The sequence below is a fragment of the Bombyx mori genome, chromosome 4 (assembly GCF_030269925.1).
Source record: "Bombyx mori chromosome 4, ASM3026992v2".
Classification (NCBI taxonomy): Eukaryota; Metazoa; Arthropoda; class Insecta; order Lepidoptera; family Bombycidae; genus Bombyx; species Bombyx mori.
This window is the reverse complement of record NC_085110.1, coordinates 5,338,464-5,364,465: the sequence shown is the minus strand read 5'-3', so window position 1 is coordinate 5,364,465 and position 26,002 is coordinate 5,338,464. Positions and strand designations below refer to the sequence as shown.

At 36.2% G+C, this 26,002-nt stretch overlaps 2 protein-coding genes and 1 long non-coding RNA gene across 6 annotated transcripts; 1 reads left to right on the top strand and 2 right to left on the bottom strand.

Moving 5' to 3' along the window:
• LOC693077 (L-threonine dehydrogenase) lies at positions 1-12,654 on the bottom strand. The gene is made up of 3 exons (NM_001044077.1): positions 12,331-12,654; positions 1,551-2,342; positions 1-184 (listed from the first exon to the last, which is right to left on the bottom strand). The coding sequence occupies exons 1-3, from the start codon at positions 12,425-12,427 to the stop codon at positions 48-50; spliced, it is 1,026 nt and encodes a 341-aa protein (NP_001037542.1). The 5' UTR covers positions 12,428-12,654; the 3' UTR covers positions 1-47.
• On the top strand, positions 12,448-26,002 carry LOC101742844 (protein artichoke). Of its 4 annotated transcripts, none has more exons than XM_062668098.1 (4): positions 12,448-12,777; positions 21,239-21,440; positions 21,567-24,190; positions 24,367-26,002. In XM_062668098.1, the coding sequence occupies exons 2-4, from the start codon at positions 21,301-21,303 to the stop codon at positions 25,857-25,859; spliced, it is 4,257 nt and encodes a 1,418-aa protein (XP_062524082.1). In that variant the 5' UTR covers positions 12,448-12,777; positions 21,239-21,300; the 3' UTR covers positions 25,860-26,002. The 4 variants fall into 4 exon arrangements, with proteins under 4 accessions (XP_062524082.1, XP_062524081.1, XP_037866448.1 ...); XM_062668097.1 differs by lacking the exon at positions 12,448-12,777 and adding an exon at positions 14,600-14,707; XM_038010520.2 differs by lacking the exon at positions 12,448-12,777 and adding an exon at positions 16,311-16,571.
• On the bottom strand, positions 20,119-23,463 carry LOC134198744 (uncharacterized). The gene is made up of 2 exons (XR_009972907.1): positions 23,324-23,463; positions 20,119-23,223 (listed from the first exon to the last, which is right to left on the bottom strand). It is a non-coding gene; the product is annotated as an uncharacterized LOC134198744 (long non-coding RNA).

Genomic DNA, 26,002 nt, shown 5'->3' with positions numbered 1-26,002 from the left:
AATACTTCAGATCTTTTATTTAAAGCTTGTCTACTCTTACATAATTGTCAAAGACCATTCGCAGCTATTTTTTCTTTGACTTCCTTCAGCATGAGCTTGACCAAGTTGTCGAGGTCAACTTCAGGTTTCCAGTTCCAGTCACGTCGAGCTTCGCTGTCATCGAACACTTGCGGCCACCAGTCAGCTGTTGAAATTATTTTATTACAATAACTAATCGCCGAATACAGAAATCTATACTTCTATACTAATATATAAATCTACGGTGGTTTTTACGGATGTTCCGTTATAACTACTGCACCATGCATCCGATTGACTTGAAACTTGGTATCCATGTAGAAAATACATGTACTTAATGGATAGGCTAATCTTTATATGATTGTTGGATTCGCTAATAATAATGACAATAAATAATAATAATAATTTTAAATGCCGAGCGAAGCGGGCGAGTAGGGCTAGTTAATCTATAAGAAGCTTAAAATAATAACACAACACTATATATTTTCTTGGACGTAGTCGGGGGACAAGAGTGACCACTGCCTATAAGACATAACTCAATATTGGTTGGAAAATCGACGGTTTCAAAAAATTATGTTCGAAAATTGTCAAAATTAGGCGCATGTTCTATTTGATACCAATAATTACGTAGAATGATATAAAAAGCTTTTCTTTATCATTTGCATAAGCATCCACCTCCTTAAGGCCTACATAGTGTTGTTATAGTTCCTGATGTGTAGACGATTGCGGCCTACCTGCATGGCCGTCGGAACCCTTCGCCATGTGAATGCCGTCGCGCACCTGGCGACATGAGATCCAAGTCTCTATTGTATCGGAATAAAGGCTATTGAAATCGCCACGCATGATTGCTTTGCCGAACAAATGGGCAGGACGAAGTGTCATTGACTCGTGCAGCCGAATTGTGATCTGATTTTTTCAGGGAATTAGATATTTTCAAGAGATCAACAACATCGCGAAAACGTTTTTAATTAAAAAATTACGTAAACGTATTATTTAAATTTGGATAGTCAAATACATGTATATAGGTACTGCGACAGTTACTCTCCTTTGATTTTGATACACAAGTTAATTAGGCTGTTTCATAACAGAGCTAGGTGTGTCTTTATGTGAGGTATTCAGGGTATAAAACCAGAATTGGATACTTAATTGAATAAGAAATGTAACTATTATGTATTTTATTAGGTTTATATTAAATCTGCAAAGAATAAAACGTTTCGTTACAATTTATGTAGGTACCTACCCGTCTATCTACCGTCTTTCACAATTTTGATAGTTCCTGTGACATGGAATAACAGATAGATTGTAATAGGTTTAAAACATATAAATACCTAGTATCGATCTTTAACGATAATGTATACCATTATAGCTCTAAATAGTTTCGGTATGCTGGGCCGCAACTATAAGTTTTCTGTATTTGCAATTATAATTGATCCAAGTGTTGAAAGTAATAAATTCTCAATTACATTTTAAACTAATGGACAATCTCTGACTTGTATCTATTTCTTGTTAGTGATTCATAAAATATAAATTCTTACCTATATCTTGCCGACTATCCGGCTTATAAGTAATCTTCAAGTCTGGTAAATATTTGCTGATGGCTTCTACCAATTCTTCCGGCGTGAAGCTCATTGAAGTAACGTTATAAACACGTCTGTTCAGTGTTTCAATTGGGGCCTCAAGGTATTCAGATAGGGCTCGAAGGGCATCCCTAACGTGCATCATGGGAAGCCGCGTGTCTGGTTTTAGATAACACTCGTAATTTCCTCTACGGAGAATGTCATGGAAGATTGCGATTGCATAATCTGTAGTGCCTCCACCTGGCGGATCACTGGATATTACTCCCGGGAATCTTAGACAGCGGAAGTCTAGTCCGAATTTATGATAATAGTACTCTCCTAACAACTCCGCGTGAACTTTCGACACCCCGTATATTGTTCTCGGCCTTTGGATTGTTATATTTGGCGTTGGATTTCTTGGCGAATCAGGACCGAACGCTCCAATCGTACTAGGAACAAATATCCGAAGTTTGTATTGTTTAGCTAGCTCGATGACATTATGCATGCCTTCTATATTGACCCTTACGGCTAAAGGTACGTTTTGTTCTCCTATTGCGCTGAGTAGGGCCGAGAAATGAATCAACCAATCGACTCTGTGATCTACTACGATTTTCTGAAGTCCTTTGAAGTCAAGTATATCGACGAAAATGTAAGGGCCGTCCTTAACGATTTCTTCGGTTGGTTTAATAATGTCTGACAGTATGACGTTGTTCTGGCCATATTTCCCACGGAGATATTTAGCACACTCGACACCCAATTGGCCAAGTCCTCCTGTCAAGTAAACAATTATGCTATTAATGATTTACAGTGCGAATTATTAATTATTGTTTAGGTTATTATTTTGTTGGTATTTACCACTGAAATCTTTTGTAGTATTTTATAATTTTAAATAATGTTAAAGTACAACGGAGTTCGCAGGTAATTCCTATTACACGATAACACTAAAAACTTGTCGTATGTTCATATTGCGAGCTTGCATCGAGGTAAAATATGGTACACACTGCAAGGAATCGTTATCAAAGCTGATTACGGCAACAATCTATATAATACTATATAGTATGTAAGTTTAATTATATATTACGCCTGCAACGTAATGCGAAGGCAGCCGGTGAGCGAAACACGCGTTCGCTTGAGGCCTTGGATTTCACGTGTCAGCTCATTTTAGCAATGTAAAAAATATTGGTTGAATAAAATATGTATTGATCGCGAATTTTTGAGTTTTTGGAAGACCGGGTGTGGCCGATTTAAGGAAATTATAGCTATAAATTCATGTTTCCAATAGCCGATTGCAGCCGCTGGAAATTCTCGAACATTTTGCCATGATACAGTTATTAAAAGTATAAATGTACATCATTTGATTATAGTATAGTTTACTAGGAGTATAAGGTGATACATCACAAGCTTTATTATTGCGTTGCTAATGATTATAAAAAAATGTAATTAGGTACTAACGATATACCTATATCCTGTGCCTTTTTTACAAAAATACGCTTATGCAATTTTATTTTTTGCAATTAATTTGGATGTAAAAGTTTAGCCTTGCACAGACGGTTACAGAAACTCCTGCGCAACGACGTATGTAGTTCTATTTACCTCACGGTAAACATGTTTTTGAGGTCATTATTCATTACTCGTGTGATGCGAAATGAAACTGCGCATTGAGGTTTTGTTTACGTAAACATATTTGTATTGAATACATGATTAAAATAATGTATAGTAGGTTTATTAGAGATAAAGCTCAAATTACATATAGAGTTACATATGGAATTACATAATGATTGATTGATATAAATTATGTTCGAAATACGCGTTGTTTATTTATTTATTTATTATTTGTGGTCATAGGTTAACAAAGATTAATAAGTTAATATTAATAAATGTATCACTATGTCCTGCTAGTAAAGCGTACAAATATTAGGTGTAAGTATAATCTACATAAAAATAAAAATAACTTAAATTATAATTATTGAACTCTATTCTACTTAATTATCTAAAGTTATCGTCTAAATATTCTGACATACTATAGTAAGCCTTATCTAATAAAAATACTTGCAATTTTTGCTTAAAATCATGTAAATCTATTGTCTTCAAAATTTTTATAGGTAGTTTATTAAATATTCTTGATGACATACTAAAAAAACTCTTGTCATAAAGGGCAGTTCTATGAGGTAGCGAAGAGATCTTTAAAGTATTCCTAACAGATTGCGGTTTTGCAAACAGATGTTTGTTCGTTTTGACAAAAATCGCTACCTCATAAATATACAACGATGTAAAAGTCATGATTTTTAACTTTTGAAAGAAAGGCTTACATGAGTCTGGTACATGAATGTTTGCTATAGCACGCACACATTTCTTTTGTGCTTTAAATACGTACTCTGTATTAGTGGCGTTTCCCCAGAATATTAAAGCATATCTAAGGGTTGACGCCACATATGCATGGTAAGCTGTCAGTACAGCTGATTGGTCTACTACTTTCGCTAACTTATACAAGGCATACGTATATTGGTTTAATTTTTTACATATTGTATCAATGTGTGTTTGCCATTTCATATCATTATCAATCCAAATACCCAGAAATTTAGTACTATTCACTTCTTCAATATGTGTCCCATCATATTCTATTTTCAAAGAGTGTTGTATTTCTTGTGGGTATGTGACAATTTTTGTTTTATTTAGGTTAATTACTAAATTGTTTCTTAATAACCATTCTATAACTAGCTTAAGAGTAGTGTTAATATCGGACTCTAAGGAGTTTAATTCTTTTTCTGTGAAGATGACGGTGCTATATCGGCAAAGAGAATCATCGGATGTTCTATGGCTTTAGGGAAGTCATTAATATAAATTAGAAAAAGGAGCGGCCCTAGTACGCTGCCTTGAGGTACACCGAATCGCATTTTCATCCAATTTGAGTGATAGCTTTGTACTGTCCTACTCAGTGGACATATGTTGTCTATTTCAACCCTTTGATATCTGTCAGTTAAATATGATTTTAATAATTTATGGACATTGCCTCTAATTCCGTAAGCGTTTAATTTATCTAGAAGGGTTTTATGATCCACATAATCAAACGCTTTAGTCATGTCCATGTTTAAAACTAAGTTACTAATTCGCAACTTATGTACTTACACTTAACAATCTGTACTTATAATTTGTACCTGCACATAATACCTATGTTATGTTTACATTAAAACTATATTGTTAAATTTTCTGAAACCTTCAATATTTCGGTTCATCGAAGGTCTATGGTGGTCAAAGACAATGACAAAGCCAAATTCTAAACTTAAAATTTTGAAATATTTCTTAGAACCTGTTCAAAGTTGATTTCAAACATTGACAGCTGCAGTAGGCAGTGGCTTGGCTTTGCCCCTGGCATTACTGAAGTCCATGGGCGACGGTAACCACTCACCAGTGGCCTTATGCTCGTCTGTCTACAAGGGCAACAAAAAAAAAACACAATAAGGACCAGTTTTACGGTTTAATTTTCGGTTTTTGTGGTAATTACAACGTTTAATACTTTACTGTTTTCTCGAATACTCTCTACTATCTAAAACTCGCGAAAACCGAAGAAAATAAATACTATGTAAAGATAGTAGTCTGTTATTAGTTAAAAAACATACTCTTTTCAATATTAATTTTGGTGAATGTATTTGTATGTGGTTCAATACTTATGCATATTAAAGAATTTCCGAGTCTAAAACAATAGCGACCATTAATCGGTCAAGTGAATGGACAATTTGAGTTACGAGACGGGCATCACTACGCTAATGTATCAACAAACTCTCACTTTCACAAAGACTAATCACTGAATAACTATCTATCTGATTTGAAAGAGCATTTGCGGACTTTCGAATTCCATTTAGTAGTTATTATAGTGAAGAGAAACGAGGGTTTTTCACAATACTTTTTGTTTTACTGGTACACGCTAAATGCCTGAAAGCCTATCACTTTTATTCAGTGTTGGTTTGGTAATGTTAAGAGGATTGAACAGCAGGGTCGAATGACAGGTATGTCATGTATGTCACGCGTCAGCCGTAATAATAATATATTTTAGCCCATATATAAAAATACAATTTGGAAATACATAATAATATATTTATTCTGCCACATATAGGCGATTCCATGCTAAGATGGATGAATGGACAATCCATCTTCACTCTGTTCGCAATGATACCAATAATAATACCACGAATTGATTAGTTACAAATTGGCATTTTGAATTTTTTTACGGTGAAGAATATGCGATCCACCATTGCTATCTTCTTTGAGATATGAGGTGAAAGTTGCCATTTTGCTGTGAAAAGACTGTCCCACCCTTAATATTAAGTAAATTAATATGGCTGAATGTATATAATAATATGCACCTAGCTGATGACAAGATCTAATATCATTTGGCCTTTTAAAAACGATTTTTTCAGTTCGAAAGTTTTCATTCAGATTCTAGAATTACTGGGAAATCCGATTCATTAAGTTCTTTCATTTTTATTCGCTTTCTCACTAGGTACTAAATGTACATTTGTGACGTATAATGTGATTAAATGACACTGAAGGAATAATTTTATTAGTAAGCAACACTACATTTTTGTTGAAGTAGCGGGTATAATATCACAGAATTTCAATAATCATTTTAACTAAAAAAACGAAGAATGTTAAGAAAATGAGTGTCCTAGAAAATGTGCAGGGATAATAAATCAAGGATAGTTAAGGATTTATATTGAATGGCTGGGATATGGCGGGCGTTGTTGACGGCCATGTACGACGTTGACTAAGGATCCGATAGCTCGTATGCTTCTATCGGCTTTCGAAGGAAATTTTTTTTTATCTCAATTGGTTCTCTTTAAATCGCAGATTGTGCCGCAATTAACTTACGTTTTGAAAGTATTATTGTAATGTTTGGGTTCTTTTATAAATGACAAACGTTACGATCGGGCTTACATTTTTATTTGATAATCACAATTATTCACAGTTTTTACTTGCGTGTAACATGTACGTCGTAGACAATATGGCGGGGGAGTCATAGAGTATGTTTCGTAGAGTGGTCAGCAAAGATTAATGTTATGAGAATCGACATTAGGTCGCATATACGTTACATCTTCCCTTCTTTAGAGAAGACGATTTGATTACATTGATTGTGCTGAGCTATAGATCTAGTCTGTCGATTGGTTTGATGGTTCTTCCGAATCTTGAACATCTTGTAGTCTGTTGATCACTGCTAGTTATGACGGGTGCTTCTGAAGCGCTGCTTTTGCAATTAATCCTTGGTGATGTAGTTGTTTGTTCTTGAGATGTAGTAGCTGCTGCAGGTAGCTCCGGTTGTTTGTCCGATTGGGCATGTGGTAAGTCGTCAAGATATACTGTTTCCGGAACCGCTTCTTTGCTGCCAATTGATAGGTCTGATAGTGTATTGTGTATGTGTCCAATGTTTCTTCTGAATATTTGTCCTTTGTCGGTTTTAATGATAATGGATCTCGGGTGATTATTAGGTTTTTCTATCACTCTCGCTCCTTCCCATTGACGATGACCGACTTTGTGTCTGATTCTGTCGTCGAGTTCATAATTGGTTGGCTCCTTACGTTGCTTGTTGCTATGGTTGGCTTGTTTGTTTCGTAGGTACTTTAGTTCAGATGTGACCCCTTGAACTATCTTTGGTTTAAGATTATTTTCACTTGTAGGTATTAGTGATCGTGTTATTCTACTGTAGAGGCGTTGATTAGGAGACCCTAGATTGTTTGTTCTTGGTGTATTTCTCCAATTTAATAGTGCAAGTTGGATATCTGATTTATCAATACTGCATTTCCTTAGTAGGTTTTTTGCAGTTTGGACAGCTCTTTCGGCTAAGCCATTGCCTTGGGGGTGGTGAGGACTGGATGTTGAGTGCTTGAAACGCCATTCTTTCTGGAAATCTTTGAATTCTCTGGACATGTACTGTGGACCGTTGTCTGATTCAAGTACTTCAGGTATTCCATGTGTAGAGAACCATTGTTTTAAGTGATTAATCACTTCAGTTGATGATGAGCTTTTAAGTGACTGAAAGTCTAAGTATCCTGAATAGCTGTCACAGATTACAATATACTGTTTTCCTTTTAGTTCAAATAAATCAGATGCCACAATCTGCCATGGGAGAGATGGGATTCTTTTGACTGCTACGGTATAATTGGTATTGTCCTTTTGTGTTTTTTCACATGCTGAGCAGCTTTTAACCAGTTTCACAATGTCTTCATATTGTCCTCTCCAATAGAGTAATTGGTGTGCTCTTTTCAAACAACTCTGAATTCCAAGGTGACCTTGGTGTATGTATTTAAGCATCTGAGGTATTTGTGTTTTGGGCACTACAATTTTGTGACCTTTGAAAATTAGACCTTTGAAGTATGTTAGTTCTTCTTTGAAATTGAAGTAGTGATGCAGTTCTGTAGGGAGTTGATCAGCCTTTTCTGGGAACCCTTTCATTATTGTTTTTAACAAGAGTTGCAGGTGGGGGTCTTCTTTTGTTGCTTTGATCAACTCTTCTGTGTAGTCAAATGTTGTTGGTAATATTATTGAGATCTTCAGGTCTTCTTCCTGATAGTCATTCAGTTTTGAAGTGTCACAGTCACGACTTAAAAAGTCTGCTAGTGGTATTTCTGTGCCTTTTTTAAATGTAATTTTTGGTGAATACGGTGTTAGGTTGAGCATTATACGTTGAAGTCTAGCTGGGGCTGACTGAATGTTTTTTCTGAATATTGTCTCGAGCGGCTTGTGATCTGATTCGACTAATAACTCTTTGCCATAGACATACTCATGGAACTTTTTGCACCCAAATAGTATAGCAAGTGCTTCCTTTTCAATTTGAGGATAGTTTTGTTCGGATTTAGTCAATGTTCTGGCTCCATAAGCTACTGGTTGGCCTTCCTGAAGAAGTGCTGCACCAAGATTCTTTGAGCTTGCATCCACGCTTAGTGTGACTGGTTTGTTTACATAATATAGTTTTAGCACTGATTCTGTAAGACTTTTTTAATTTTGTTGAGTGCTTCATCATGATAGAATTCCCAGTTGAAACTTGTGTCCTTGTGAAGTAGGTCTCTCAAAGGGTTTGTTAATTCTGACATGTTGGGAATGTATTTATTTAAATATGTTATCATTCCTAGTATCCTTTGCAGTTCTTTTTTGTTCTGTGGTGTTTTCATGAATTCTATGGCTTTTACTTTTTCAGGATCTGCTTCTAAACCTTTGGCTGAGACTATATGACCCAAAAATTTTATTCTTTTGGCTTCAAAGATGCATTTGCTTTGATTGAGTTTGAAGCCAGAAATTTTCAATGTCTCTATTACTTCTTTGACCGTTTTCTGTAGCTCTTCCTTCTTTTTGGCATGAATAAAGATATCATCGATTGATACTTTTACGTTTTTGAATTTGCTGAAAAGATTAGTCAAGATTTCTTGAAAAATTTCAGGGGCTGACGATAGTCCAAATGGAAGTCTTTTGAATGAATATCTTCCCCATGGTGTAGAAAATGTCAGTATCTTTTGTGTTCTTTTTGATAATTTAATTTGCCAAAATCCTTTGGTGCAGTCTAGTAGGGAAAAATATTCTGATCCTTTGATGTCTGCTGCTATCTCTTCTATTGTTGCAAGTGGGAAATGTCTTCTTAAAATATTTTTGTTCACATCTGATGGGTCGATGCATATTCTCAATTTTCCTTTTTGTCTGACTACCACCATCGGACTTACTGCTGGTGTCGGTTCTGTTTCAGGTGTGATGACATCCAGTTTTACCATTCTATCTAATTCTTGTTTTACTTCATTTCTTATGGCATGTGGAACTTTTCTTGTTGGTTTTATTTCAAATTTGGGGTTTTCTATGAGGTCAATATCATACTCAAAATTTTTGTAGCAACCTAACCCTTTAAATATGTCATCATTGGATGAGCTTTCTTTCAATGTTTCAACTCGTGCAATTAGTCCCAGCTTCTCACAAGTGTTTAGTCCTAAGACTGGTGTGACTCTTTCAGCTACAACTTTAAATAGTATTTTAGCAGTTTTCTTTTTTATTTTGCATTATAACTTTACTTCTCCAAGTACTGAAATTCTGTTATTTGAATAACTTATTAAATTTTTAGTGCGACTTGGTTGTATACAAGCATGAGTTTTCTGTACTATGAAATTTGGAAGGACGTTGCACTCTGCACCAGTATCAAGCTTTGCTGTGAATTTGGTGTTGGCAGTTTCGACACTTTCTGTCCAATCTTTGGAGTTGCCGACACTTAATTGTCCTATAAATGAACCATCTGAATTTTCTGAAGTAGAATTTTCTTCTAGAGTATTTATTTTATTTTTTTGTTTCAATTGAATTTTGGAACGACACATTTTTGCAAAATGACCGGCCTTGTTACACTTTGTGCATAATTTGTTGTAGGCTTGGCATTCTCTAGCCTTGTGGCTTGAACCACATCTTTTACATTCAAATTTTTCATTTCTGAAGTTCTTACTTTTGATTGTCAGTATTTTTTCCAATTTGCCGACTTGTTGTCCGACTCGATGTGCAAGTATCCGGGTGGTTTAATACCGGAGACTGCTTCGTTGTTATTTGTTGCCATTCTGACACCATGTAATGTTTGGGTTCTTTTATAAATGACAAACGTTACGATCGGGCTTACATTTTTATTTGTTAATCACAATTATTCACAGTTTTTACTTGCGTGTAACATGTACGTCGTAGACAATATGGCGGGGGAGTCATAGAGTATGTTTCGTAGAGTGGTCAGCAAAGATTAATGTTATGAGAATCGACATTAGGTCGCATATACGTTACAATTATATCGGAGCATCTTAACGACTTTTTTAAGTATATGGATTCAAAGAATTTCTGTTTGTGTGGCAGCACTAATTTTTTTATTGCTTAGATGGGTGGACAAGCTCACAGCCCACCTGGTGTTAAGTTCTAAGGTCTCAATATAGTTACAACGTCTGCCCTACCCTTCAAACCGAAACGCATTACTGCTTCACGGCAGAAATAGGCAGGGTGGTGGTACCTACCCGCGCGGACTCGCAAAAGGTCCTACCACCAGTAAGAATCTTGAAACTTGACGTGTATACGATCTGATTGCATCTACAAGACAAAATTAACTTATATTCGCAGAGTATTACAAAAACATTGTCTTTGAAAGAAGTCTGCGCGTTTTACAATCATTGTAACGTCGATAGTGTAATAGTAATTTACAGTTTAATGTATGCACATATACAGTTTATATGTATGTTGTACCTACTAATTCTACGATAAGTCAGCTTGAGCTCACGATCTATTAATATTACGTATGTACCTACTAACGTTGACAATAAATTTGTTTTAAAAAAAATATATGTCGCATTTCTTTACGAAGGCGTACTTATATTTCATATTTACTTTGAATTAGCATTAAGAAACATTTTATATTGACTTGTTTGATTAATGTGTCTGGTTTTTCGATTCAGCGTACATTGAAACATTTGCTTGATAATAAAGTTTCGGCGAAATGATCGTATAGGATTGAATATGCAATTTCGAAAAGGGCACATGTCGCATATTTTGTCAAATACGTTTTTTCATATACATGTAGTTTTGAGGCTTACCTACACCCATTTTATAATAATTCCAGTAATTTTCAATTGCTAATGAACACTAAAATATATCTCAAAAGTTAATATTTAAAATTTTACACTGCTTTAGAAACTAATCTGTTTTTTTCATTTCCTGAACATTTTACATTTTCAGAGATGTGCCGTTTACGAAATTGCATATTCAATTATTAGGTCGTTTTTTTTCTACCTTTGCTGATATCCTTGATAGGCAATATCAGGGTTACTCTAGCGTGTAGGTGAGCTCACGGGGCTCAAACCGGAGGTGTTTCTAACACTGGCCCTAGCAAGAGCAGTGCTTTACAGAATCTACCGCCGGATCGGAAACGCGACCCACTGAGAAGATCCGATCCGTGTATATCACAACCCACGCAGAAATAGGCAGGGTTTTGCTACCTACAATACCAGTACTACCCACGTCTTTACGGATCGTCCCGATCCATTAACTAAGGTGCTTTTAGGAAGCACCGGTTACCGTCCTCGCCGAACCCGTCGTTTGCGACGAAGGGCTCGGCGAGTAAATTAACCCACAGACACAGCCCACTGAGTTTCTCGCCCGATCTTCTCAGTGGGTCGCGTTTCCGATACGGTGGTAGATTCTGCGAATCACGGCTCTTGCTAGGGTTCGTGTTAGCAACATCGTCGGGTTTGAGCCCCGTGAGCGCACCTACTAGTTAAGGTTACGCTGATATTGTCTCTCTAGACCATCAGCTTAGGCAGGACAAAAAAAAAATTTAACTGAAAGTTTATATTCGTTGTTAAACCACTTAATGTGTACATATACATATGTACTGTACTGACTGTACATATACATATTTCACATCTATTATCGTCCAATAAATACTACAGTAATAATAAAATGCTCATTTAAAAAATAAAACTAATCAGAATAAAAAAAAATTATTAGTCTCAAATTGTGTTGTTTTATAAAATATTTTTCATGAATACAATATGGGACGTATAATACATGTAGTGCCAATTAATAATTATCAATGACCCACTTTAGTATTGTGCGCGGAAAGAAAAAAAATGCTTACGTACTGCATGTTTTTAAAATAAAAATTTGTATGTTTTCTTGTATGTGTTTGTTTAAAAATTTCTCTTATTTTCAAGATTTCCCAGTAATTTTATTTAATACACAAAGGCCGCTTAATACATTTCAAACAACTCACCGGTAATCAAAATTTTCGGAGGTCTTCTCCTTAATAATTCGCCCGAATAAAATCTTACATTAAATTTAATCGAAGCTCTACATATATTTCTAAACATAATCACGATACTCTATTGTCAGTTTGCAACACGATCAATCACGCTGTTAGACGAAATGTTACTGGCGCGATACTGAAAGGATTGCCATAGACTCGTGTAAGCAGAAACTGGTTGTATTGTGAGCACCTGTGCACTTTTTACAGAAACTGAGAGAGGCCGTATTTTATGACTGTGAACCTTATTGTTAAAGGCTTTAAATGGAAAGTGATAATGGAAACGATTGCCGTGGGTGTGTCTGCGAGAAGTACAACGTTCTTGACATTGAATTACGTAATAAATTTAGCAAGTTTTTTTTTCATTTGCTTACAAGTATCGTACGATGTTTTTATGTTGTAATAATGGTTCGGTAGGTGGGTATGATAATCTAATTAAATGTTATATACCAAGACACTTGTTTCGTCAATTTGTTAGATTTTTAGACGATGTTAATCAAATTACTCAACTGCACGTTTCTGTGAGATTGGAATATTTTGATTTTTATGGGAAAAATAATATTGAAATATATACTTATTAATTCGAGACTAACTTAAAACTTTTTAGAAATTTCATGCGGTTTCTGAAATGATAGATCCGTTGCAGCAACTTGACTATTATTCCATGGAAATTAATCTTATATATATAAAATTCTTGTGTCACAATGTTATTTACCATACTCCTCTGAAACGGTTTGACCGATTTTTATGAAATTTTATAGGTATGTTCAGTAGGTCTGAGAATCGGGTACTATCTATTTTTCATACGCCTAAGTGATAAGGGTTGTCCACCCCTAACATTTATTTTTTATTTTTTGTTATAATGAGACATTATGTGGTTGAATGAGGTTTTTGTTTTTTTCTGCACTAGAATTTCCCTACAAATCTTATATATGGCAAAACAACGTTTGTCGGGACAGCTAGTAATTCAATATAATTTCTAATGCGTTTAGCGACATTCACGATATGATGTAATTAACTCAGCGAACCAGACCCGCGCTTGGGAGCGGGCTTCCAGGGAGTCTACCGAACATGTCGCACCTTTAAAATTACAGAGACTCATTTTGAAATATTTGGATTTCGTCTTTAATTCAAAAATGGACCTAGAACGACCCTTTTCAGTGACTTTTAGTAATCAAATAACCAGAAATAGCTTATAAAGGGACAAAGCTACCCATCGGTCTCTTTCATTCCGTCCCCTTCCTCTACGTTTTATCGGTTTGAGAACTTTAATCGATGTTTTCCAAAAAATACATTTTTTGAGTTGGGTCTTTATAATTCTAAAGGTTCGATGTGCCGCACCTTCAATGAGGCTGTTTAACCAACGTCTAAATCCTTTCTGAAAGCCTAGTGGAGCTAGCGGTAAGGTTTACCCTTACCCTCTTTAGAGTGGTGGAGCGCGGAGGACGGAGGACAACTTATGGCATGGGGTTAGCAATTTAATAATCTCTTTTTTTGCCCAAATGAACTGAAACTGAAATATAATATGTCTAGCATTAAAATAAATACTATTACTATATATTGTTAAAACTACGGTAATCAGTCTCGCTATTGAGATATCTTTAGGCATCATATTGAGGCACGTGTACAAGTTATCCAAGTTTCTGCTTTTATTGGTAGCACCACATCTCGATACTTACTTATTTTTTTCAAGGGCCATAGACTTAAAATACCTTATACAAATTTCAATGTCAGTTTCAAGGTTAACGAGGCCACAATCGGGTCGAATATTCGCGGATTTATTCATTTGAAACCTGTGCTTCAATGTTGGTAAATAAAATTAGGAAGCCAGTTTTTGTTTAGTAAATATTGTATTTGTAGTGACTACGAATTTTTTTCTCTTCTGATGTTACGATTAAGATTTCTTGATGATTATTTTTAGTTTACAAGAACATAGCGTTTTTATCAGTTTAGTTTCTATCTAATTATAATAAAGAGATCGCGCGTTTGTCTCTAAATTATAAATCGGAATACCTAATAATTAAAAAAGATACAAACGTACAATGTTTAAATTTTCCCCCTAACTTCCTAGAAGAAAAATTTAATTGCATACAAAAAATGTAGTTATATCGAGAATAGATTCACGTTATAATTAGAACGATTTTAAATTACAATTATCCAGAAAAATATTAGATGGATTTTAAAGGATTCCATTTAAAGACGGAATTCATTAAAAAGCGTGTTTTTAATGCAATTTTAGGAAATGAAAATGGAGTTGGGAAATATTGAGGAACGAAAAATAAAGTGGAAGCTCTTTGATGGTTGTTACGTAACGAATAGAATCATCATGTCAATCAAATTGGATCAGGTAATGTGTATTCGATTTTATATAAGCAACTACATGTTTACCGCATATTTTCCAGGAGATTCAAAAGGTACCATAGCATAGTAGCTAGGTGTGCAAGATGCTTTTCCCGGCGTACTAACGATTTCTTAACTTCTTCTAACCGAATGACTAGTACCGTTATTATTATAAATCAAATAACGTAAAAAACCATTACGTCACCTGAAAAAGCGTTGTTAGATTTTATCTCATGCAGAGTTAAGTAAGTGTTTTGAAACCAGTTCATAGGTTTGAAACTTTGTATTGATGTAGAGTTCTTTTAAAACATATAATATGTAGGTAATTTATCGATGCAAGAACTTTTGCCAACTTTATTGAATGCTCTATAAAATAAATTGATAAATAATTCGATATATCCTTCGATTGTTATTAAAGAAATATATTAAATTAGAAAATAAGGTTTAATTATTTACTAGAAACTTTTAATTCACTATTATTTTAACATGATGATAAAATCTTCGAATACCAATTCTATTATACTTTATAACCCAACACCTTCCTTATTACGACATTGAACAATTAAACCAAGATAAGTTACTGCATACCTGTTTTTGCAACGTGTGTCAAAGATGAAAAATGTAAGAAGTGTCATTGTTTTATGCTTTTTGACATTTTACAGTTCATTTTAAACGAAATATAAAGGTCACGATCCGAACGTGAAGAAGAATTGGTATTTTTATTATTATAGAAATTGGTTGAAGAGTTCTGGATTATGAAGTTACCGAAGCCTATAGACACATGAATGCCACAATCCAGGTTCCTGAAATAGTGTGTGTGAAGTTTTTATAATATTGTCACACACTGTATGCTCTTCAATTTGGAACTTCACCCCAAAACCTCTAATCAGTAAGAGCGCGTATAAATAAAATGAGACCTTGTTAAAAAAAATTAAATGTATATAAGTACTGACAAAGTTGTGAGTTGGCTATTTTATATAACAGCGCAGTATTGCCGAAGACGATAAACATTTGTTGATCCTGTATTTCTGTTTTATTCGAATGTTTGTTTATTTGTATTGCTTAGATGGGTGGACAAGCTCACGGCCCACTTGATGTTAAGTGGTTACCAGAGCCCATAGACATCTACAACGTAAATGCCGCCACCTACTTTGAGATATGAGTTTTAAGGTCTCAGTATAGTTACAGCAGCTGCCCCACCCTTCAAACCGAAACGCAGCACTGCTTCCTACCACAAGACGTCCTACCACCAGTAATTATGCAAATTATAATTTTGCGTACTACATTCATTATAATTTTTGGTACTTGCCAGCGGGATTCGAACACTGGTGCATCGCTAGATACGAATGCACCGGACGTCTTATACCTTTAGGCCACGACGACTTCTAAAATGTACCTACCTATCAGTTCTTACGTCTTAACTATGACCACAGCTTTAGTTTTACCCGAAAAAAAAAAAATACGGTCGCGTAAGGCGTTGGCACGTCTGAAATACCTTAACTAGTCATGGGCGATGGCACGCGCCACAATGGTGAAAGATAAGTTACTTGGTGCGCATCGAACTGTGAACCGAAAGTCTGGTGTTTACATGCGAAATAAACTTCGTCTCCCAGTTTGTGCTTGGCTATCATAGGCCTCGCTAGTCCAAAGGTCTTTTACATTGTACAGTGAGTCATAAAGTCTCCCGTAAACGTCTCCGGGACTTTCGTCTTTGACAAAAAGTTTCCAAAGTGCCTAATGTCAGGTCATCACAAAATGTGTATGTACGCACCACTTGAAGTATCTCGTATTGTGTCGTGACTATCGTGAATAAGCCTGTGTATTTAATATCTACAAGCTAGCATTGGCGTTACTTAAAACAACAATAATAAGTAAAACATTTTTTTTAAATAATTGTAAGAGTTTTTATTGTACTATTTATTTTTAAGTATTTTAATAGCTGCATATCAGTTGAAATAGAATAAATGTCAATAGTTCGTAAAAATGCAATGGTAATAAACCTACACAAAGATTAGTAAATTTATATATCTTATAAAGTAATTAATTCACGGTTTTAAAAGCTAAAAAACCAGGATTTCCCCGATTATATCCTATTAATCACTATTTTTGATTATATTATTTAATATTAGTTTTTTTATAATTCATAAAAAAAATTAAAATGTGTCATCGTCTCGCAAAAATGCCTTACACAAAGTAGATACATGCTGCATACGTTCATTTTTTACTACGTCTTAGAAGAAATAAATAATACCAGGCTGTTTTAAGCTGGAGTCATGGTCCAGACGGCTGGCTGATCCTTCGGCTGGTCGTAGGACCGTCGAGGCGATTCGCCCGGTCCTTGTGGATTGGGTGAATCGTGACAGAGGACGCCTCACTTTCCGGCTTACGCAGGTGCTCACTGGGCATGGTTGTTTCGGTGAGTTCCTGCACCGGATCACAGCCGAGCCGACGGCAGAGTGCCACCATTGTGGTTGCGACTTGGACACGGCAGAGCATACGCTCGTCGCCTGCCCCGCATGGGAGGGGTGCCGCCGTGTCCTCGTCGCAAAAATAGGAACCGACTTGTCGTTGCCGAGTGTTGTGGCATCGATGCTCGGCGACGACGAGTCGTGGAAGGCGATGCTCGACTTCTGCGAGTGCACCATCTCGCAGAAGGAGGCGGCGGGGCGCGTGAGAGACGCACAATCCCGCCGCCGTCGAGCGGGGGCCAGGGAGGCGGATCTCGCCCAAGCCCTGGCCCTCTAAGTGTTTCGGGTCCCCCTCACATGTCGGTCTGGGGACCGGCGAGGGGGGCCTAAGAAGACGACGTGCAAGCTGCTCTGCACGCGTTTTACGCAAGAGCATCCGGGTGATGGAAGGCCGGCTATCCTCGACCCACGCGGGTTCTGGCCCAGCGGGGTATTCCGTAGGGTAACCCACTCTAACCGGCGCCATCTAGGCGGGCTTCGGACAGTCTGCCGACCGAGAGGGCTGGTGGTCGTGGCGCCGACGACCGCCAGTCCGGCGTCCCGAGGGGGAGGGTGATGGGAGAGATGTGCTCCGCACTAAACGCTTCACTTTCCCCCCTTTGCCTTGTCATGAGTTCTGTCTCATGCGAGGTTTGGACGTTGGTTGTTGAGCGACAGGAGGTTTTAGTCAGTTCGACTCTGACATACCCCGCCCAGTATCCCCAGAAAAGGGCGGAAGTCCGGCGATTTCCTCCTGACCAAAAAAAAAAAAAAAAAAAAAAAAAAAAAAAAAAAAAAAAAAAAAAAAAAAAAAAAAAAAAAAAGGCTGTTTTAAAATATTTCAAAGTTGTTAATCTTTTATTTAACTGTACTTTTAAATTATAATACAATAAGACGAAAAAGCCATTCATGCCAAGGTTTGATTTTCTGCTAAATTAGGACAACAATATTGTCCAAGAATTTTATTCCACAGTGCGTTGACAATATCACAAGCATTAGTGACTTGGAATTTAGAGTTATTAACCCATTACCAATTCAGTACTTTGTGTTCAGAACACACAGTATGTTACTTGGTTGGAGTCGTAGACATAATTAAAATTATTGTTACCTTTTAATCCCGCGTTTATTATTCTTATTTTATTATAATATGTCAACCGTGGCTACGCCACTAAGCATGCGAAACGTTGAGAACAATAAAATTTAAAATAATAAATGCGAGATTAAGCCGTATCGCTAGGTTTCATTAAATGCACATACCTACATATTCTTGTTCCCAGCATTTTCGTGTTACTTCAAGCCTTTTTCATTTCAAATACTTACTCTTACTTTAATATGGATTTTCTACATTTTTGCAATGTATTTCTCTACATGTTTTTTGAAATTGTTCATATATATATTTTGGTACCTTGCGGTTTTGTAACATGCATGTGCATTACGAATGGTATGGACGTATTATTGTGATGTGTCACAGTTAGTTTTTTTTTTTTTTTGGGTCAAGTGGATATACAGATTGGGCCTTCTGCGCTCGCATGATATTACAGTGAAGATACACCCGTCGCGCGCATGGAGGTTAGCTCGCCACTAGTAATCAGTAGCACGGGCATCTGCCTCCCCCTGTAGGATAAAAGGCGGCTACTTCCAGTTGTTCTGACTATGTTGGCGACCTCGGGGAGCGGCAGCGGCGCCAGTAATTTCACGTTCAGAGATTGGTCCATAAAAAAAACCGTATAGTTCCTCAAAAGCCAAGGAACTAGGTTAACGAAGTGAGCACAGAAAATCCAACGAATATCGAGAATGTGAATGAGGTTCTTCGAAGCCCACGCCTCTAACCACTATGTGGGCATCGACAGGTGAACGCTCTGTGAGGCCTGTGAAACCATAGACCTAGGATTTATCGAGCACACACGGCCCAGTCTTTAAATCCTGCCATTGTAGCAGTGGCAGGACCGCGACCCCCACACCACGTAATAAATAACTCCCGGAGGTCGCTCTTAAGCACTTCGTCATACCTAATGTTCTACAGCAGAGGTTGGAGAACTGACTCCTGCACAACAGCGTGCATCAGATTTGTGGGGCTTGGCGACTGAAGATTGTAAAGGCCCACCCACTGAACGACTCCCCTGCACTCTTGCCCAACGCCTAATTCCCGACCGAGACGAAATGTCAGTATACCAATGTGTCCTGCAGTTCACACTGACGCGCAGTTAGCTCTGTTCTGGCTTATGGGTCAATGAAGAACGCATTTAACTGAGCGCCATGGTGTGAATTGAAGTTGGCATTTAAACAATATGAGAAATAAAATAGCATGATTACTTTAAAACTTCAGTGCATAATTAATTTATTTATTACAGTACATAAAGCGTAAATGTTAAATGCACTATTTTATTTATTGTTATCACGGCGTACATCCAACATGGTCGCATTAACCATGACTGGTGGTAGGACGTCTTCTGAGTCCGAACGGGTAGGTACCACCACCCCGCCTATTTCTGCCGTGAAGCAGTAATGCGTTTCGGTTTGAAGGGTGGGGCAGTCGTTGAACTATACTGAGACCTTAGAACTTATCTCAAGGTGGGTGGCGCCTTTACGTTGTAGATGTCTATGGACTCCAGTAACCACTTCACACCGGCGGGCTGTGAGCTCGTCCACTCATCTAAGCAATAAAAAAAAGAGGATTTTTTATGGTCGTAGAGATCATTGTCGAGCATGTTTTTTTCTTATGAATGAGGGATTACTGGTGGCCCAGAGGCCTTTCCAGTTGCAACAGGACAGGTGGGCGAGCAAGGCCTCACCTAGGAGGGATGCCACTGCTTGTCACAATTGCATTTGTTTTAAACATGCCGTATTTGATCAGTTAAAGGCTTATTTCTGGAAGTAAAATTAAAAAGCTAAGTACTTAGTGTATTAAGTTTATGAAACGAACATATCAAGTCTGAAGGGCTATGTGACGTTTAAAAAAAAATACACTATATAAAAAATAATTTATTTATTTGATAGCGTAATTATATTACCTACTCTCTACACATGCGCCTTGTGCAGTCATGCTACGGGATGATGTGTGCGACAGTTAGAGATAAGTGCGATAGCGGTAACATAATGATATTTGTCCCGTTGGCCGCTCATGTTTGTTCAGTATGTATCTTAGATGTATGTATGCCTATTAAGCGATGCGGGCTTTAACAAGAACATTGGCGGTGAAAATGTCAATTTAATTGCAAAAACAATTAAGAAGAGAGCTAGCAATGATTGTAAACTATGTAATTTAATACACGCAGATGTTTATTTGAAATGTAATATTTATACTTTATTTTAAAACTATTATTATTTATATTACTTAGAAAATAATTTACTATATAATATCTGTTTATATAGTATATAAAGTACCTAATAACTTTTACTTTACTTTGCTATTACTTTCATTATTTTTATAATAATATGTCTATGAATACCAGATACTACTGCTAAATGTAAAAAAAAAATACATTTTGATCATACATCTCCAATTTCTGCGGACGGGACAGGCAGTTGCCAAACCCTTCAATTGATTGGATCTTTTTTGTCATTAATCATACAACACCACATAATGGGTATTTAACAAAATGCATATCGAAATATGAAGATAGATTATGATAAGAAAAAAAAGAAAATCGGTTACGTCCGCGCCGCCCCGTTAATAATTCATTATAGGTACATAACTAAATGCCAAAACGAATACTCACTGTAACCAGTGCCGTAACTAAATCAACAATCGCAGTCTGACCTACAAAGTTTTAAAGCCTTCGAAGGAATTGCGTAATTGAATGTGATGTAAAGTATATTGCACGTTGGTCACATAGATCGCGAATTGAATGAGTGAAAGTGCCAAGAGCAGCGGAGCGTTGTACCCAAACTATTGTTTCTGTATTCGCATTGTTTTCAGTCGTGGCATACCGGTCCTTGACGCGTATTCCGTTCATTCTATTAACTGCTCTTTAATGAAAGCCATCGTCGCTTAAATTATTTACCTATTTATTTTATGTTTTCAATTCATTAACCGTAGAACTAAAGTGCCAAAAAATAATAATTTTTATTTCAATTAATTATATTCGCAGGTAAACAAGATTCGTGTTCGTACGTACTATGATACAATGATCCTAAAAAGAAATAGAGAGGAATGGATACTAAAACTTTGTCGAAGATTTCATTTACATTTCTCGTAATAGTTGTAGCGACGTCAGGACAATCAATATGTCCATCTCCAGAAACTATACTTCCGTGTATTTGCACTAATCGAACTGAGGATATCCAAATATGGTCAGTTTCAGTACATTATTCAACATTAGGTCTATAACGCTATATAATTCGCTTTGCCATGATGTATGTACAATATCATATATGTATTTATTAATTAACATGAATTTGTGTTTTGTTTCCCCACAGGTGTACGCACAGCGACTTATCGCAAGTTTCAAAAGGTCTCCAAAGAATAGGAGAGTCTATTGGGAAACCTATAGATGAGCTCATTATAGAAAATAATTACCTTCCTTCTATGCCTGGTAAAATATTTCAACATGTGCCAGTTCTGAGACTTATGCTGCGGTACAATGGATTAGAACGATTATCGGCTGCGTGGTTAGAAACACAAGAGAAAAATTTAGTTGAAATTTTCATTGTTGAAAATGAATTAAGGAATTTTCCTGCAGACAGCTTGTTAAAGCTCCAAAATCTTCAGGCGATAACTATACAATCACAAAGTTTGAAGCGCATACCGATATTCAAAAATTTGCAGAAACTGCGATATATTAGTGTACAGTCTGAAAATTTGCACGCAATTAATGAAAATACATTTGAGAACTTACCAAATTTAGACAAGCTCTTCATACAAGGCAGTCCACTTCTTCGCATTGTAAAAGAAAATGCATTTTATAACTTACCGAAACTTCGGAGATTAGAAATCACAAATTGTGGAATTAATATTATACACATGAGGGCGTTTTCCTTAATACCGTCTTTAAGTGAACTATCCCTAAGCAACAACATGATCTTAGACGCCACAATGGTTGGTAGAGCTACTAGAGATATTTCTACGCTATCACACTTGAACTTAAATCACAATATAATCGATAAATTGAACGAGGGTGCTTTTGTGGACCAGCCCATGCTGGAGAACCTATTTCTGGCAAATAATAACATAAGCATAATACATCATGGAGCATTCCACAGAGTGCCGAAACTGAGGATAGTTGATTTAAATTACAATAAAATTAGACAAATCCATCCTGAATCATTCTTACAACATTCAGGCAGTGGCGTCGAAGAATTAACACTCATTGGTAATGAAATCAGACATATATCTGAATTTCGTGCGTTGCTCGACGCGTTACCGAGATTAAAATTTCTCGATTTAAGTGACAACCTTCTTCAGGAAATACCTAGGGGTGCACTAAGAGGTCACCCGAGTTTGGAAAGATTGCATTTAAACAAGAATAGCATCAAATTTATACAAACCGATTCATTCGTGGCGATGCCCTCTCTACGAGAATTACATTTGAGCAACAATACTTTATCCGATGTTAATGAAGGCCCATTTTGGGATTTACCTGCACTCAAAGGATTGGACTTGTCATATAATTATTTTCAACGTCTACAGCCAAAACTATTGTACAACTTACCTGCTTTGCGTCGCATAAACTTTAGCCATAATCAATTAAAAGTAGTCGACCCAATAACATTTCTAGAAATACCTCTACTTGAATACGTCAATATATCAGGAAACGCACTGGTATCTTTGCATCCTGCAACATTTAGGAATCTCGAAAATCTTTATGAATTAGATGCGAGTTTCAATAAGCTTATAGAATTTGTTCCGGGACTGCCAAGAGGGCTGGAACAGCTATACTTGCAGAGAAATCAAATCACTAGTTTGCCCGTTACACCTTCGCCTGATCTAGATTTACCGTCACTAAGATCCCTTGACATTTCGAATAACGGCATCCAAAAAATTCCTTTCGGTAGTTTGAAGACGCTTCATAATCTAAGAAGACTGTATATGGAAAGAAACGGTTTAAGGCAAATTGATACATCGACATTTAGTGACCTGGAAAGATTAGAGATATTGGATTTGAGTGAAAATCAAATTATGACTATTCATCCGAAAAGTTTTAGTAAGCTTATTTATCTAAAACAAGTGAACTTACATGGAAATACGGTTGAGAATTTTGATTTCATGACTGTTCAAGAAAATGAGAAGTTATCTTTATTAGACTTAAGCAAAAACAAATTGAATACTCTCAGTCCCAGTATAGTGAACAGAGCACTTGACATAGAGACTTTAAATATTTCGTCGAACAGTTTGAACGAATTACCATCTACCCTCAATCTACTGTCAAAACTGAAAATATTGGACGGTAGCAATAATCACATAAAAAAATTCGCTGGCAATACTATTAACAACTTACAAACACTAATTAATATTAGACTACCGAACAATAAAATTCATGAATTACGTTCTGCCAGTTTTAAAGGTCTAAGAGATTTAGAAATCATTGATTTAGACAATAACAATATTGAAGTCATGCATCAAAAAGCCATTAGCGACTTGCCTAAATTAGTATCGATATACCTTGGAAGAAACCATGTTATCGATTTGCCAGATTTAGTATTCTCCAACCTGCCGAAATTAAGAGTCATAGAATTACAAGGAAATCGTTTGCAACATATTTCTACCAGGGCCTTTGACAATGTTCCTTTGGTACAATACCTCAATTTAAGTAATAACCAAATAACGAAGATTGATGGTTCAGGATTGAAGCTGTTGACGTCATTGGAAGTACTTGATTTGAGTTTTAATAAATTGACAGGAATAACGAGGTCGTCGTTTCAATACATGGAATGGCTGGTTGAACTCAATTTAGATAACAACTTGATATGCCACATTAGCGACCAACCGTTCGATTTAATGCCTCGCCTAAAAGTACTTTCGTTACGCCACAATAAACTACGAGCCGTGTCTGAAACGCCTTTTGAGAAGCTAAGGAATAACATTGCTATTTTAGATTTCGATGGTAATTTTTATTTTGATCCAATTTTATCCTATACTTCAATATTTCTTATACATTTTCGTTATTAGGTATTTTTAATGTTTACTTGTATATAATATACATATAATAGGTTTTACATATACATAAAGTTATTTATTTTATATACTTTGTAATTTGCTTCCGGAATTTTGTTGTTGCAGGTAATCCCCTGATTTGCAACTGTGCAATCATTTGGCTCAAGTCCTGGCTTTTAGAATCGTCATCGGTGGGCCCGAAATGTGCTGATGGAACTTACGTAAAGGGAATGCCATTTACTCATAGTGATTGTTTTAATATTCATGTATCAGAAGACGATTCAAAATTATGTTTTACCCATGAAAATGAAGCATTGCTACCAAATCTGGCTACATCACAAGTATTTTCGTCTCTAGATAAAATCAAAGATTATGCAAGTGAGATAAAAAATGATTATCACCCTAATAAAGTTCATAGTAGACCATTGCCAGAAGAATCTGATTATTTTTACGATGATTATATTGATTATCCATATAATGATACTATATTGAGTGGTATTAATAATGCAATTACCGAGTTGAATGGAAATAGATCTAAGGAGAACCTTGGCATGACACCGACGCTTTATGCTGAAATGAAGAATACTTCAAGTACTAAGCCAAACCTGACCACAAATGAACCAAGCAGCAGTTTCACATTTTTCGGTATGCCTCTACCACCAATAGATATGAACAAATTACTGAATTCTGGACGTAAAATAGATTGGCCGCAAAAAAGGATCCCGTATCATGGCAACAACTACCAAACGTCAGAACCACCAAAATTTGAAACCGGCGGTTTCAGTCCCATGCTTCCTTCAACTGCTGGAGGCTTCATGCCCATTCCTGGTCCTACGGTTAATTTATCCCACACTATATCAAACACCCAAAGTAACGTAAAATATAACAAAAAGGCAGAAATAGAAAAATCTGTTATTGCAGTAGCGACGCGGCCGCCATTGACAATTTTGAAAAATAACACCGTTCATCAAAAAATGAAAAGTGAAATTCACGAACTCCAAGCCTATTTAGACGATCATAACAGAACTCAAATAGCTTATAATAGAATAAAAAACGTGGAAGAAGAGAAAACTGCACCAAACAATCTTAGTAAGTACAACTTAATGGAGTCTAATTTAACATTAACTCAAGTTACGGAGAAAGAAAGCTTGTTAATTACCACAGATACAAGCAATGATATGTCACTTCAAGCGTGGATGGAAAGCAGTACTATATCTTATTCATCTACACTAAAATCACCAATGCGAAAGCACATTGAAAAACAACCTACAGCATTATCAGCTGTTCTGATCCCAAATAATTTGGAACTGATGCGTAACCACAGTAAGAGGCCAGCAACTATTACTAAAGTTAATATGCCGCATTTAGAACAACATTCTACCTTATATAATTACTCCCCAATAACAAATCGGGAAGGGAAAACAAGGTTTTCAGAAATCACGAACACCGTTAATACAAAAAAGCAACAGATTGACGAGAATGATTGGTACTACCAAAATTACAATAAAACAGACGTAGACCCATATATAGCACCCGGCATACATGCATCAAAGTGTACTTTAGTAGAATTTAATAATTATTTAAAGATTGTAACTCTATTAGTTGTAGTAATAATTTAATTTCATTTGAAAATAAGCATACTAGTATTTGTGACACGTGCGTTTAGATTAATTTTAAAAAAGTAGATCCGCTCACGCAACGTTAATTTTATGTATATTTATAACAATGTTACTTAAAAATTAATAAATATGAGTATTACACA

Coding starts and splice junctions, on each gene's coding strand:
- LOC693077 (NM_001044077.1), bottom strand. CDS start 12,427: ATGTTTAGAAATATATGTAGAGCTTCGATTAAATTTAATGTAAGATTT. Junction 2,343..12,330: donor TCCGAAAATTTTGATTACCG/GTGAGTTGTTTG, acceptor TTTACTTGACAG/GAGGACTTGGCCAATTGGGT. Junction 185..1,550: donor GGATAGTCGGCAAGATATAG/GTAAGAATTTAT, acceptor TAATTTCAACAG/CTGACTGGTGGCCGCAAGTG.
- LOC101742844 (XM_062668098.1), top strand. CDS start 21,301: ATGGATACTAAAACTTTGTCGAAGATTTCATTTACATTTCTCGTAATA. Junction 21,441..21,566: donor ACTGAGGATATCCAAATATG/GTCAGTTTCAGT, acceptor GTTTCCCCACAG/GTGTACGCACAGCGACTTAT. Junction 24,191..24,366: donor TGCTATTTTAGATTTCGATG/GTAATTTTTATT, acceptor TTGTTGTTGCAG/GTAATCCCCTGATTTGCAAC.